Source organism: Dermacentor andersoni, chromosome 4 (genome assembly GCF_023375885.2).
Source record: "Dermacentor andersoni chromosome 4, qqDerAnde1_hic_scaffold, whole genome shotgun sequence".
Taxonomy (NCBI): Eukaryota; Metazoa; Arthropoda; class Arachnida; order Ixodida; family Ixodidae; genus Dermacentor; species Dermacentor andersoni.
Window position 1 is genome coordinate 93,671,128 of NC_092817.1, and position 14,412 is coordinate 93,685,539.

Sequence of the window (14,412 nt, forward strand, 5' to 3'; positions counted from 1 at the left end):
CCACTACGACCGCGTGAGTTCTTGTAACAAGTGGAACGACACCCAGAAATTGAGGCACGTCGCCTTCTACTTGACCGGTGTTGCAAAGACGTGGTATTTCAACCACGAAACCGACATCGCGGATTGGACCACGTTTACCTCGAAGCTGCGGCAAATCTTCGCTTCCTCGTCTGGCCGTGCAGAAGTCGCCAAACAGAAGCTGGGAACGCGCCGCCAACTTCCCCAAGAGTCTTACACCTCATACATAGAGGATGTCTTGGCTCTGTGCCGCCGTGCGAATCCTAGCATGACGGAAGCCGAACGCGTTCGCCACATCTTAAAAGGCATTGGGCCTGTCGCGTTCAACGCCTTAATCGTGCAAAATCCGGCTTCTGTCCAAGACATCACTTCAACGTGTCAACGCCTCGACGAGCTGCAGTCTATTCGTCTTCCACATGACAGCAGCGATCCTCAGGTTGCTCATTCTCCAGATCTACGTGCTCTTATCCGCACCATCATCCGCGAGGAGCTTCAACTACAAGACCTAAAGCGTCCCCCTGCTGCCTGCGCACCAACCCCCACCTTCGACTTGCGCGAGGTCGTAAAGCAGGAGTTGACAGCGATGACTACACCCACGACGCATCTTGCTCCGGTAGCGCGCTCCACCCCTACCTACGCGGATGTTGTTTCGCTACCCACCCCTACCGTGACTTCCGTGCCTACTGGCGTTTCCTATGACCATTTGGCTTCGATGGGAACCAGAGCACTTGCTGCGCCATCGTACCCTCAGTGGCGTCCACCTCGTCCGGTTTGTTTTTACTGTGGCATACGCGGCCATATATCTCGCTTCTGCCGCCGGCGCCAGCAGGATGAAAGGCGAGGCTATGCTGAGCACGAAAGAGACCGCACTCGCCGATCAGACGACTACTATCCCGGACCGCACTCATTCCCTCAACAGCGTTCTCCGTCTCCACCAGCTGCTCCCAATCTGCCTCATAGTTCCCGTTCGGCCAGACGTCGTTCTCCATCCCCTTACCGGCGCTCTACATCACCACTTCGTCCCACTTCCCATTTTGTCGACCAGCACTCGGAAAACTAACTGTTGCAGTTTTTGGAGGGGAAACTGCTTCTTATCGGTCTTCAAAAATTCCTCCTGTTCGCCCGGCCAACATGCTTTCTGTGACTGTCGAAGGTGTTCCCGCATCAGCTCTCATCGATACCGGTGCCGCCGTTTCTGTTCTTCGGAGTGATCTGTGTTCCCGGCTCCGTAAAGTAAAAACGCCTTATCTTGGACCTATTTTGCGTGGCGCTAATAATGCATTCATTCACCCTGACGGACAGTGTACTGCTCGTGTTCTCATCGACGGCATACGCCACCACATCGAGTTTATCATCCTTCCAACGTGTATCCATGAACTTATACTTGGTTGGGACTTCCTACATTCTGCTTCAGCCGTCATTTCATGTAGAGAAGAAGTTGTCCACATCACAGATACAGAGCTTGAACCTGTTGCGGACTCTTCACTTTCATGCGTGAACTTGGTCCTCGCTTCAGACTACGTCCTGCGTCCTGGTCACGAAGACGTTGTAGCCGTAACGTCCAGTCAGATCGCCGACGGAGACGCCCTAGTCGCCCCTTCTTCCCGCTGTACTTCTCGCGGAATTCTCATTGCCACCTGTCTCGTCCGGTTTTCACGCGGCCGCGCCCTTCTGTCTGCTTGCAACACGACCCCAGATCCTGTGATGCTGCCCAAAGGGATGACTGTGGCAACCCTCGCCGACACTCAACCAATCTCTCTAGTCACGCTTTGCCCTTCTTCATCGCCAGCACCAACCTCAGGTTTGGATGATTCTTTCCCTCCTCCAGCCGTTCTTGGTTCTGACCTAACAGCCGCGCAGTCCGAAGCCTTAATGGTGGTCTTGGCAAAACACAAAGCCTGTTTCGATAGCTGTTCCTCTGTGTTGAGCCAAACTCCTGCGGCTACACACCGTATCGAAACCGAAGGTTCCGCTATAATACGACGACGCCCCTATCGTGTATCGCCGTCCGAACGAAAGGTCATTGAACAACAGGTCGCTGACATGCTTGCGCGGAAGATAATACGACCTTCATCTAGCCCATGGGCGTCTCCCGTGGTCCTGGTAAAGAAGAAAGATGGCTCAGTTCGCTTTTGCGTGGATTATCGAGCGCTCAATAAGATCACACGCAAGGACGTATATCCAATACCTCGAATTGACGACGCTTTGGACACACTACAAGGGGCGGAGTATTTCTCCAGCATTGATCTTCGATCAGGATATTGGCAAATTCCGATGAACGAGACTGACAAAGAAAAGACCGCATTCGCTACACCGGATGGCCTTTATGAATTTAACGTGATGCCTTTTGGCCTTTGCAATGCTCCTGCCACATTTGAGCGCATGATAGACAACGTACTTCGTGGTCTAAAATGGAAGACATGCCTCTGTTATCTGGACGATATTGTCATCTTTTCGTCTGACTTCAGCCAACATCTTCAACGATTAGACGAAGTTCTCAAGTGCCTTGCGAATGCTGGTCTCCAGATCAATACAAAAAAATGCAAATTTGCAACCAAAACAATAAAAGTATTGGGTCACGTCGTCTCAAAAGATGGCATCCAGCCTGACCCCGACAAGATTAGTGCCGTTCTTCAGTTTCCTCGCCCCCAGCAACAGAAAGATCTACGTAGTTTCCTCGGCTTGGCGTCATATTTTCGTAGGTTTATACGCAACTTCGCAGCAATAGCAGCTCCTCTACACAAGCTACTGGTTACCGGTGCCTCTTTCACGTGGACTAGCGACTGCGAGTCGGCTTTTCAAGCTCTTAAGCGGCATCTTACTTCCGGACCAGTGCTTCGCCACTTCGATAATCGTGCCCCCACCATACTCCATACTGACGCAAGCGCACAAGGTATTGGCGCAGTACTTCTGCAACGTAATACAGCATCTAAAGAGCAAGTCATAGCATATGCCAGCCGAACACTTTCTCCAGCTGAGCGGAACTACACCATTACAGAGCAAGAGTGCCTGGCTATCGTTTGGTCGATTCAGAAATTTCGCCCATACCTTTACGGCCGCCACTTCACCATCGTCACCGACCATCATGCTCTGTGTTGGCTGTCATCAATGAAAAACATGTCAGGACGCTTAGGACGCTGGATACTCCGCTTGCAGGAATATGACTTCACTATAACGTACAAGTCTGGAAAACACCATCATGATGCAGACGCATTGTCTCGCTGCCCACTCTCACTCTCTCCAGGTAACGCGCCGTCGTCTTCCCAACCACGTCGTTCCGATGCTACGCCTGCCTCTCACCAACTCTCGATAACATCCCTGGACCAAGTTACGCTTTCATCACGCTCTGATTTCGTCTCGCTTCAGCGGGCCGACTCCTACTGTCGAGCTCTCATGGATCGCCTTAGTGGGTTCGCCGAACCGCCCAACAGCCGCTTGCGACGCCAACTTCGACAATTCCGCCTTCAAGGTGGCGTGCTACACCGCTACATTTACCACCCAACAGGTCACCGGTGGGTCCCAGTTCTACCTCGCTGCCTTCGTTTGCGGGTATTAGAGGCACTTCACGACGATGTATCGGCTGGCCACTTAGGCTTCCACAAGACATACGACCGCATAAAGACCCGCTGCTTCTGGCCTGGCCTGTCCTCAACGGTGGCCAAATACATTGCCTCTTGTGCGTCATGTCAGCACCGCAAACGCTCGACATCCCCTCCTGCCGGTTTACTACAACCTCTCCCTTGCCCGGACGCACCTTTTGAATTTGTTGGCATTGATTTATATGGTCCCTTGCCGTTGACACCCTCCGGTCACCGTTGGATTGTCACTTCGGTCGACCATTTAACAAGATATGCCGAGACTGCCCCTCTGCGATCCGGCACCGCTTCTGAGGTCGCCGACTTTTTCTTGCGCGCCATCGTCTTGCGCCATGGGGCTCCTCGCGTTCTTCTCAGTGACCGTGGCAAGGCGTTCATTTCACAAGTCCTCGAGGAAGTTCTTCGAGCCACTAATACCGTCCACAAATCTACGTCCACTTATCATCCGCAAACCAATGGCCTTACTGAGCGCTTCCACCGTACGCTGTCTGACATGATTTCCATGTACATCCGTCCTGACCACACTGACTGGGATAAAATTCTTCCTTTTGTGACATTCGCATATAACACTGCTATTCAACGAACTACCGGCTACAGCCCTTTCTTCCTTGTGTATGGACGATCTCCTTCCACCATATTCGACAGAGAACTATTTTTCGCACCTTCTTCGCCTAACGCGTCGCTTCCGGAAGATTTCGCTGCCCGAGTTGCACATTGCCGTCAAATCGCCCGGCAAAGCACAGAAGCTACCCAAGCTGAGCGCAAGCGTTACTGCGACAACAAACGCCGTGACCTACGTTTTCACCCTGGAGACCAAGTCCTGCTTTGGACTCCAGTCCGCACCCCAGGCCTCTGTGAGAAGTTCCTTCCACGCTACATTGGCCCATACACCGTTGTGCAGCAAACATCTGCAGTGAACTATCTCGTTCGCCCAGTACACTCCGTCACTGACCGGCGCCGCCGGAATGCTGAAATTGTTCACGTCTCGCGGATGAAGCCCTTCACTCCCCGTTTAGATAATCTCTAATCTGCGGCCAGGCTGGCCGCTTCCATGACGGGGGGAAGTTAGTGTAAGCACTATTAACGTACTTCGTCGTTTTCATTTGTACATAGCCATCATCATCTTGACTGTTCTTCAACTTCTTCGCGCGTGAGCTGGGGGCGTTGCCTTTGGTGGAATAAACAGCGCTGGACAACTTGATCGGTCTCGGTATTATAATATTAATTTATGTCTCATGTGAATTCGTTACAATGTCTATGAAAGTCTTGCAAAAGTGCTACTCACATATTAGTGGTGTACTTGGGAACTATGTATAATACACCAAATTTGTCTGCTTTAGATGTGCTATTAGATGCAGTTTAAAGAATTGCTATATTTTTTTTCATTGCCAAGTTAACCAGAGTTGCAAACTTGATAATTTCGTTTTCTGAAAATTTGTGATTTTTGACGATTTTTATTAAAAGGATCAACTGTAAATAATATTTACACTTCCATACAGTCACTAGATTTTGTTTCATTTAAATGCAACAAACCTCATCAAATTGGTGCAGTAGTTGCAGAGAAAAACAATTTCTCCTTTCCCGTGTATATAGATAGGAGCCCCCGAGGTAAAGTTTCCTCTTAAGCAGAGAGGCGAAGTCCCACAAGGTGATGCAAGAGGACATACTTGCAATTTATAAAGCTCATGATTTACACTTCTATAAGATTTGATGATGATAAACACAGGGACATGCGCAGTGTCAAATAAGGATTTAATACTCCAACAACTGCAATAAAAGAAAAAGAACCGGATCTTTCTTTTCTTTACAATCAGTATTATAGCCCTGTTGGGGACAAAGCACACTTGCCGTATGACCATACATTTAACAATCTCATAACTCAATCTAATTGTCTGCTGCTCCCAACCATGTTTCTCCTCTCTTTGGTAAGTGTTCTGTACTTAGAAGCACAGTTACCCCAGTTTCAAAAGTATAACCGACTCTTCCTAAATTCACAACCCCTAATAACAACCATAAGGAAAGAAAAAGAAATCCACAGATATAACTAGCACAAATGATCGCACAAAACAACATTGTTTTTCCAAACAAGACATGGCACCAGTTGCTGGAACAAAACAAATCTTCCCTAAACTATAATGCTTCGTATGCTCAATCATCACCCACTATGCACTCACTACATGCTTACAAATTTCTCAAACATTTGCTTACAATTTTCCTAAATTTTTGTTTGTGCAGAAAGAGGTGTCTGTTCTGCATGTTACTCGTTCCATTAAAGTCCACAACTTTCCTATTTCATCTAGAATATGAACAACTAACATTTGTTAGTTCTTGAACACGTGCTTTACCTGTGTACAAAACATCAACATATCACCCACTCCCAAAGCAAAAGTTTTGTTTTATGGCAGACAGACCTGGAACGGCAGATTTAAAAATTTTGGATCCAGCTCCTGAAGCTTGTGGACCGGCACAGAGTCAACATCACCATGGTCTAGAAAAAAGCACTCAGCCTGAAAAGAACACGAAAGCAATGCATTAACAAATCCAACACTGTGCTTTTCCAGTTACTAAGTCACATACACAGAAAATCATATGTGACCATCATTTTAACTGGTGCAAATTTTCCAGGTAAAAGAATCATTCACTTTCATGCATCATTAAAGTTATTCTGCAAAATGGTGATTAAACTGAACTCAGTATGTGCAAGTATTGAACTCCCCAAATTTGTAAATTACACTATTTGTTTCGGAGTTAACTGCAAGAGTACAGTGCTTTCAAATTTAACTAAAAGGTTTCAGGCTATCAGAAACTAAACAGACTTAAAAGCAAGCTACTTTCAATATGTGATAAAAATGAACAAATAGAAAAACCTTGTTGCATCACTCTTCTGCTGCACTTTCAATTGGACAGCTTGTTCCTTGCTATAATTTACAGATCCTCCTATACAAATTTATAGAATGGCATTGGTACAGGTTGAAAGTGTGCACTTTCATATACGTAATGTTAATTTTCCTTCTTCGTGCAGGAAGCGACAAACATGAACGTTCTGAAGAAAGGCAGAGGAACAGCTCAGTATTTGATTCCTTGACGAGCAGCTGGGAAACAGTGCATTGTCATCATAGGGAATCGCAAAGATGGATGTCGAAATTTATCTGTACGAAGTGCTACCTGTTGAAGAAGATGCGCTTAGTTACTGGAGATCGATTTAAACCATATGTCCTCAGCAGCCTTGCGAAAAAGTCCTTGGCCCTACTCGCATCATCCAATGATACAGATTGGCTGTTCTCAAACGAGAGAGCTCTGCAAATGGCACTCTGGGAGCTCTGCAAAGGTCACGTCTTAAGATTAATAAAGTGGCTCAAATGCTCATTTATCAGGAGTACCACTTCAACCAGTGTTAAACAATAAAGGAATGAAGCATGCCTGAGCTCCTATTGCCACCTCATGATTGAAATTTCAGTCACATAAAAAATTGCGAACAGATGATGTTTGTAGATCATACTGAGACATACAGCAAATGTATATATTCCATAAATGTTCTAACCAAGGGTCTAGTTCCCGAATGAGCGAATCTAAATTCGCGCCAAGGTGGTTTTTCACAGCCCGCCGATCCAGCCTGTCAAGATATTGGCGGCGAGGAGTTACGGAGTCGCCATCTATCGGAAGCACCTTGCTGGCGTAGTATGAGGGATCATGCGGCGCGCTCCTCATAGGTTTTGCTGTCAGCGCTCACTGAAAACACCACGCACGAGCTCTCCTGGACATTTCTGTAAGTACTTTCGAAACGAGAGAAGTTTTTTACTGTCAAAGTAATAATCTTGGGCAAACTGAAAGCACACAATCGTTTACAGACGCTATCTTTTTACCGAATACGTACAGTGAACGCCACTGCGCGCGGTCGCCGCGATGGAGTCTCCCGAACTGGCTTCTTGCGTGAAAGGTAGGTAAACGCTGAGAGCAAACTATGTGAAATACGTTCTTATAGTGTTTGTACAACTAAATGGAGTGTAATAGAATGAAGCCTCAATGCAGCGATCGCACAGATTCGCAGCGACCGACTGCGTGTCTGCATGCTTGTCCGTGCAGTTTCGCTTTTGCCGCGTGCGCATTTTCGCACCGGGCCATGAGCTTTAGGCCGCAGAACATGAGCATTTGACAGTATACAAGCAACCATTGTTGCGTGGGCACTATCAGAGCTGTTCAAAAATAATTTCATTGTAGAGACTTCGACGCCTACGGGGAGGGGACTGTGATGTAACGTCGCGACGATTCAATCCTTTTTTTTCTTCTAAATTCTTGGACGTTTCAATATTATTTCCCGAGTTGCGCCGCACTGTATGTTTATCGGTGTTCTCAGCGTGCGATTTCCCGCTGCTTTTTTTTTTTTTTTGTTATCTAGTGCATTAATTTATAACACAAACATGACCATATGCCATGCTTTTTTTAATGTGCTTCTTACCGCTCCCTTTCCACTCCAGTGAACTAGCCAGTATCTATAGCATCGACAAGTTCACAGACCAAACTGTCATGACATTAGTCGGGCAGTGACTCGGGTGAGCGTCTCAGTGCGCGTTTTCTGAACATCGCAGAGAACGGCGCCGTAGCAGAAATCTTCCTCGCGTTTGTGCTTGCTGCATACCCGAGTTGTAGCCGACGACTGTTTGCCGGTTTTATGTTTCGCGAGCCAAGCTTCACGCAGCTTCTTGTCCAGCGGCTACGTGTGAGTAAGACTGACACCGGGCTCCATTGCGTACGTCCGGCACTGCGGCACCGAGCAGTAGCCTACCATGTTGCGCGCCTTCAAAGGCAGCCACTACCTATTGCAGTGCTTTCAAGCGCTGTAAAGGAGGCACTCGAAGCGGGAAAATCTCGCCGCTAAATGAGGACCGCAGCGTACGAGGGAATTTAAACTTTCGTTTTCAGCTCGCTTCGGCGCTCCCGAAGCAGCCGACGCAGCCGCTATGTCCACGTGATCCCTCATAGCATGTCACACCGATGATGGCGCCAGCTTTTCCAGTGGTGGAGCTCGAGGCCAATTGCCTGTTTGCGTTTTTCTCACCCGTGCGTCATGTGTTGTGCAAATCTCGTATGTTGCTCTTGGATTATGTCTGAATGCGCAAGCAAAGGTGAGAAGTGCAGGCTGCAAGCGATTATGAGTTCTGGAGGCTGATCTGCATGGTATTTTTAGTGGGATTCGGGGTTTGTAAAGCACATTTGTCACAAAAGTCAAGGACAAAGGATTTCAAGGATGCCAATGGCCAAAATTCAAGGAGGGAACAAACCTTATACGCACACATATACTGAAAAATACTGAAAATTTTCTCAGCTGCAAGAAATTTCAGCTAAGCAGCTTAAGGTTGCTTTTCTAAGTTGACTTTCCCATTGTAATGATGTCAATCAGTTTATGGCATAATGGTTAGCAGTGTCCGACTTCAACCAAACTAAGACACTCATCACGTTAAAGCCAAATGCCTGGACCAGGCATTTCTAAAGCATAGAGCTAGAACATAAAGCCATGATAACTGTGGTCTGAACCAATTAATAAAACAAAATTTTGGCACAGCTTAGTCACTTAATCTGGCTTTGTCTAGCTCCACGATGGCAATGGTGATTTAAACAATCCTGCGGTTGGTGGCTGTGGGTATGCCATATTGACATTGTTTAAAGACACTCCCAAAAGAAAATATCTCGGACTGTTTCTCGATAGACAGTGTCCATGGAATAGCCCCTATGCAGAGTTTGTTTTTTTGAATGTTCAAAAGTCGCCCCAACCCCAGTTTTCAAGGAGCTCAAGAAGCACCTTTATTTTCGAGAAGCTTTAAGGGCCCTTCAATCTGTTTTCCCAAATGTAAGGGTTTTCAAGGATTTTAAGGAGGTGTGTAAACCTTGTTCGGATTACCAAACTTTTGAGCCCGTATATTATTCGTATGTGCTTGAACGGCTGAAAAATATGATAGTGAGCAAGGCCATGATGCTGCAAAACTGCAATCCATACTTAGACAGGCAAACTCTCTAAACCTATACCACATTTCTCTTCTGTTTGTAGAGTCAGAGAAACAGTGTTTTGCTTAGTTTTCTACCGTACCTTTGTATTACTGTATTAAACTGGCAGCATATTCTTATCCCTGTTAATAACACTTGCCTCATGGGCAACAAGCATGTTTGGACTCGTCATGTTTTCAGGAGTGTTTGCTTGTAGCATGTTATCCCCTCATACTACTATGAATTTCAGTACATGCCCGCATTGGTGTAGTACACAATGTCAGTTCTCGAGTGTGTCTGGTAATGAATGTGAATTTCTTGTGGTGAGGGCGAAGGAAGGCAGAAACATTTTTAAACATGAGAGTAGGCATCATGAGAGCGAGGGAGGAAAACAAGAAATGAGGATATTTGCCCACCTCTGATAGTTAGTGATCTAGTGAATAAGCATGTATATTTACACTTAGTGTGATGTCATTTGCATGCACATTACAATAAATTGTTTGCAGTTTATGTGCAGTTTGTTACTATGGTGCAAACAGGCCATTTAGGTGAGAGTAGTTTCACATGTCAATCATTCCACATAGGGCAAAAATGCCTCAAATACATGTCTGCCAGCTACAGCTTCAGTCAGGACCACAAGCTGAATTTGTATACAACAGACAGACCGCCAGTGCTTCAGAACATGCACTTTCCCACCTACCACCAAGTGCTTGTACACATACACATACACATACACATGCACTTCATAATTATAAATGGTGATTACAGGTGATTTCAATACTCCTTGCACTGATTGGGCCCTGTTAACTTCAACAGGCCATGACAAGGCTCTCTGCGACTGTCTGATTAATATGGCTGTTTCATTTGATTTAACCCAAGTGGTTGAATGTCCTACTCTAGAGAATTCAGTTCTTGACCTTGTGTTCGTCAATCAACAGTTGCTGCAGTATGGTTTTGAGTGCGAAGTAGTTGATGGTTTATCAGACCACAAGGGTGCTTTTGTGCAATTTAACGTGGCATGAGAACCATGTACCCCGAAATTTAATGTCATTACCAACTTTACACATACTAACGATTGTGCTAGAGTTGAAATGTTAGAGTACATGTTTGGTGATTTTGTGGCAAGCAGTGAAATAAGAAGTGTTGATGATTTGTAAGAAGAGTTTAATAATTTAGTGTGCACCTGTGTGCAGAAGTTTGTTCAAATAAAATTTGTAAAACATAACCCAAAGCATCCATGGTGCGCATGAGACCAATCCACCTCATAAGACACATCAAGCACATGTGCAAGCGAAACCGCCTGCACAACAAAGATCACGATTCACTTCTTTTGTCACTAAAGTCTGAACTAAAGACAAAAATGACTGAAGCTAAAAAGTTTTACTTTAACACAACAGTGTCTACATTCATGAAAGATAACCCGTCAAAATTCTGGAAAACAATATTTCCCTCTCCTCATGACTCTGTAGCATTCATTATCGACCATCAGACTTCCACTGATCCTATCACCATGTCTGAAGCCTTTAATAACTATTTTTGCTCAGTCTTTCAACATGATCATGGTACTAATCCTCCTTTTGTTCAAAGTTCAGTCCATCCCTTGCCAAGTCTAGAAATAACTTACGCTGGGGTTCATAATTTGTTGCTAAAAATTGACACAACTAAAGGAACGGCACCTGACACCATACCTAACATGTTCCCAAAGCTATATTCAGAATGGAATGCCAGTTATCTTACAATAATTTTCAAGATATTATTGAAAATGTCATCAATTCCCCAAGTATGGAAAATCAATGACTACTTTCACTTGCATTCTCAATATGTCACTTTTAACCTTGCTCAGTCATCATCAGTCAAAGTTACATCAGGCGTGTCTCCAGGCTCAGTGTTTGAACCTCTATTATTCTTAATTTACATTAATGACATAGTAAATGTAATTAATAACACAGCCGTCAAATTGCATCTATATGGTGATGATTGCATCCTTTACCGCACTGTTACTAACACTCATGATCAACAGGAACTAAACAAGGTTTTTTTTTATTGTTCTTCGAATGGAGTAACACATGGCAAATGAAGATTAACTTCAATGAAACAGTCGCAATGTACTTTGGTAACAAAAAGAAGCCATGGCACTTTTCTTACAACATTAATGGCAATCACTCGTCTTGTGTTAGCGACTTCAAATACGTGGGTGTTATTTTTTCACATAATTTAAAATGGCATGCTCACATTAACCACATCTCTAGAAAAGTGCCTAGGAAACTTGGCTACCTTAAATGTGCATTAAAAGATGCAACAAAGGAACGTAACCTGCTTAAAAATCACTAGTTCGCCCGATACTAGAATACGCCTCAACTATTTAGCCCCCTCATCGCGCGCGCGAAATTGACCACTTGGAATCAATTCAGAAAAAATTACAGGGTCTCTAAAGATCTCTCTTAAGAGGTCAACGGCGAAAGCCTACTCTTCCTCCTCTTGTCATTCACCTCTTTCTCTTTTCCCCTTCTTTCTCTTCTTTCTTTTAGTCATTAATGCTCGCTACTAAGCATTTTTAGTCATTTGTAATTAATTGTGGTCATTACAAGCCGTTAGACACGTTGGTCACATCATAGTCATTAGTAGTCATTACAAGTCATTTCAGTCATTATTAGTCATTACTAAGCATTTTTAGTCATTTCTAATCAATTGTAGTCATTACAACTTGTCGTTAAATGTATTGATCAATTGAAATTCATTACAAGTAATTTCAGTCATTATTAGTCCTTACCGGTCATTACTAAGCATCTTTAGTCATTTCTAATCAATCTTAGTCATTACAAGTCGTCATTAGAGATATTCGTCAATTCATAGTCATTACTAGTCATTACAAGTTGTTGCAGTCATTATTAGTGTAGTGTTCTAGAAGGTATTGTAGTGGGGTTCAGAGGAGGGCGTGGCCTGATGTGTTGCATGTTGCCACCGAGAGGGGGTGCGGCAAGAAGTTCCTCCTGAAGCTTCGCTCCGGTAGCTCCGGGACACGGTGGCTGCCTAGCGGAAGGTGTTATTTCACTTCGAAGTAGACTGCCGGTTTCTGCGCTGCCGACCGGGCAATTATTTGTAAGGTACCCCAACACTTTGGCAGGAATAAAAAAGCAAGATTCTCCGGACCACTGCAGGCGGCTCGGGGAAGATCGCACGTCGTTCCCACGATGATGCTGAAGTCTGCTCAGTTTGTTCTTACAATCATTATGCTTCCATGGGAAGTTTAATTTGCCTATGTCACTGCCACAGCCTAATCAGGCACAAACGGTTGGCCCATTACCTTCGTCATACCGTTTGCTCTAACCACACCTAGTTTGATGGTTAAACTGCCGTAGTACATTACGCAGCTGCAAGAAAGTAAACTTGCCATGCGCTCGCATAGGCTCAGAGACCAATTTGTTCAGTAATTATGGATATGCAATCTCAAATGGTTTGTCTACGGCACTCGTGCATGCTTGCCTTTACAAGACCATTTCCTTACAATACAAAGCCTAAGCAAATTTGCCAAAACAAAGAAGCATTTTTCAGAGCACGCATAAACACTTAATTTACAGTAACAAATACAACACATTGGTCACGCGCACCTAGCAAAATCATAGCAGAACAGCTTGCAGAAGCCGAGCAGCATCCCAAATGACCATTCCCCACCATGTTGCATATTGAGCTTAGGCACACCTACTCATCTTTCGGAGTTTCACTGTCTCCTTGTTGTCTCGCTTCTCTGCATTCTCCTTTCACGAAGAAGTGCAGCTGAGTAGTCAGGTAGAAAATGGCTACCTTCGTTGAAGTTAGTTGAGCCGCGGGTTCGCTGTAACCAATCATGTTTGTGCACTTGACCTTTGCCAAACTCAGTACATCCAGGATGCTTTCAGAGTGCAGCCTTCTTTTGTTAAAGTATTCTGTGAACAAGTTCTCAAGTGTCTCAACAAAGCAAAACAGTGCTCCACGTGGATACAATAGCCCTACCTTATCCCTGAGCCACGTGATGTCTGCGACTTCTGAGCACTCCTCACTGGCTGGTACTGTAAAAGTCTGCTTGCAAACTTCACACTAAGTCTTTAACACACATTTTTGTGCGACATAACCAGCGACATAATATTGTTACGGTGAAGGGAAATAAGAAGTTGGATTGGACGAGAGGAAGACGAAGTCTGGCAGTTGCCTGAACGCCATTAACCTCAGTTGTAAATATACATTATTTTACAGTCGTGGGCCTGCTTTCTTCCTGCAACATTTTGGTGGAAGGTGCGGGGTACAATCACGGAACTTCGCAGCGGACATCATCTACCTGCCGCCACAATGGCAAATCAATCGACACAAGCGACAACGCCTCAGCCGCCTGTGCCAACGGTCATCCTCGCTCATCCGCGGGACCCAGGGACATTTTGTGGCACGGACAACGCCAACATCGAGGACTGGCTTACGATGTACGAGCGAGTGTGCGACAACAACAGGTGGGATCCAACAATGACGCTAGCAAATGTGATATTTCATCTAAGAGGAACTGCGAAGCAATGGTACGACACACACGAAGCTGACCTAACGAGCTGGGATGTCTGCAAAGAAAAAATGCGAGACCTGTTTGGCAGACCTGTCGGTCGTCAGCTGGCAGCGAAAAAAGAACTTGCGTGCCGCGCTCAGACGTCCACAGAATCCTATGTCATGTACATACAGGATGTGCTGGCCCTCTGTCGCAAGGCTGATGACAACATGACCGAGGCAGACAAGATTGGTCACATACTGAAAGATATTGCAGACGATGCCTTCAATCTCCTGATGTGTAAGGATTGTGCCA

The 14,412-nt window shown here is 45.4% G+C and overlaps 1 protein-coding gene across 2 annotated transcripts in view; it reads right to left on the bottom strand.

Annotated features, from left to right (window-relative positions):
* The window catches only part of LOC126536475 (tudor domain-containing protein 7B-like), a 127,372-nt gene that overhangs the window by 69,254 nt on the left and 43,706 nt on the right, over positions 1–14,412 (bottom strand). For both annotated transcript variants that reach the window (XM_050183450.3, XM_050183451.3), the window contains exon 13: positions 6,026–6,121. In XM_050183450.3, the coding sequence (XP_050039407.1) occupies positions 6,026–6,121 (96 nt within the window). The remainder of the gene's footprint in view (positions 1–6,025; positions 6,122–14,412) is intronic.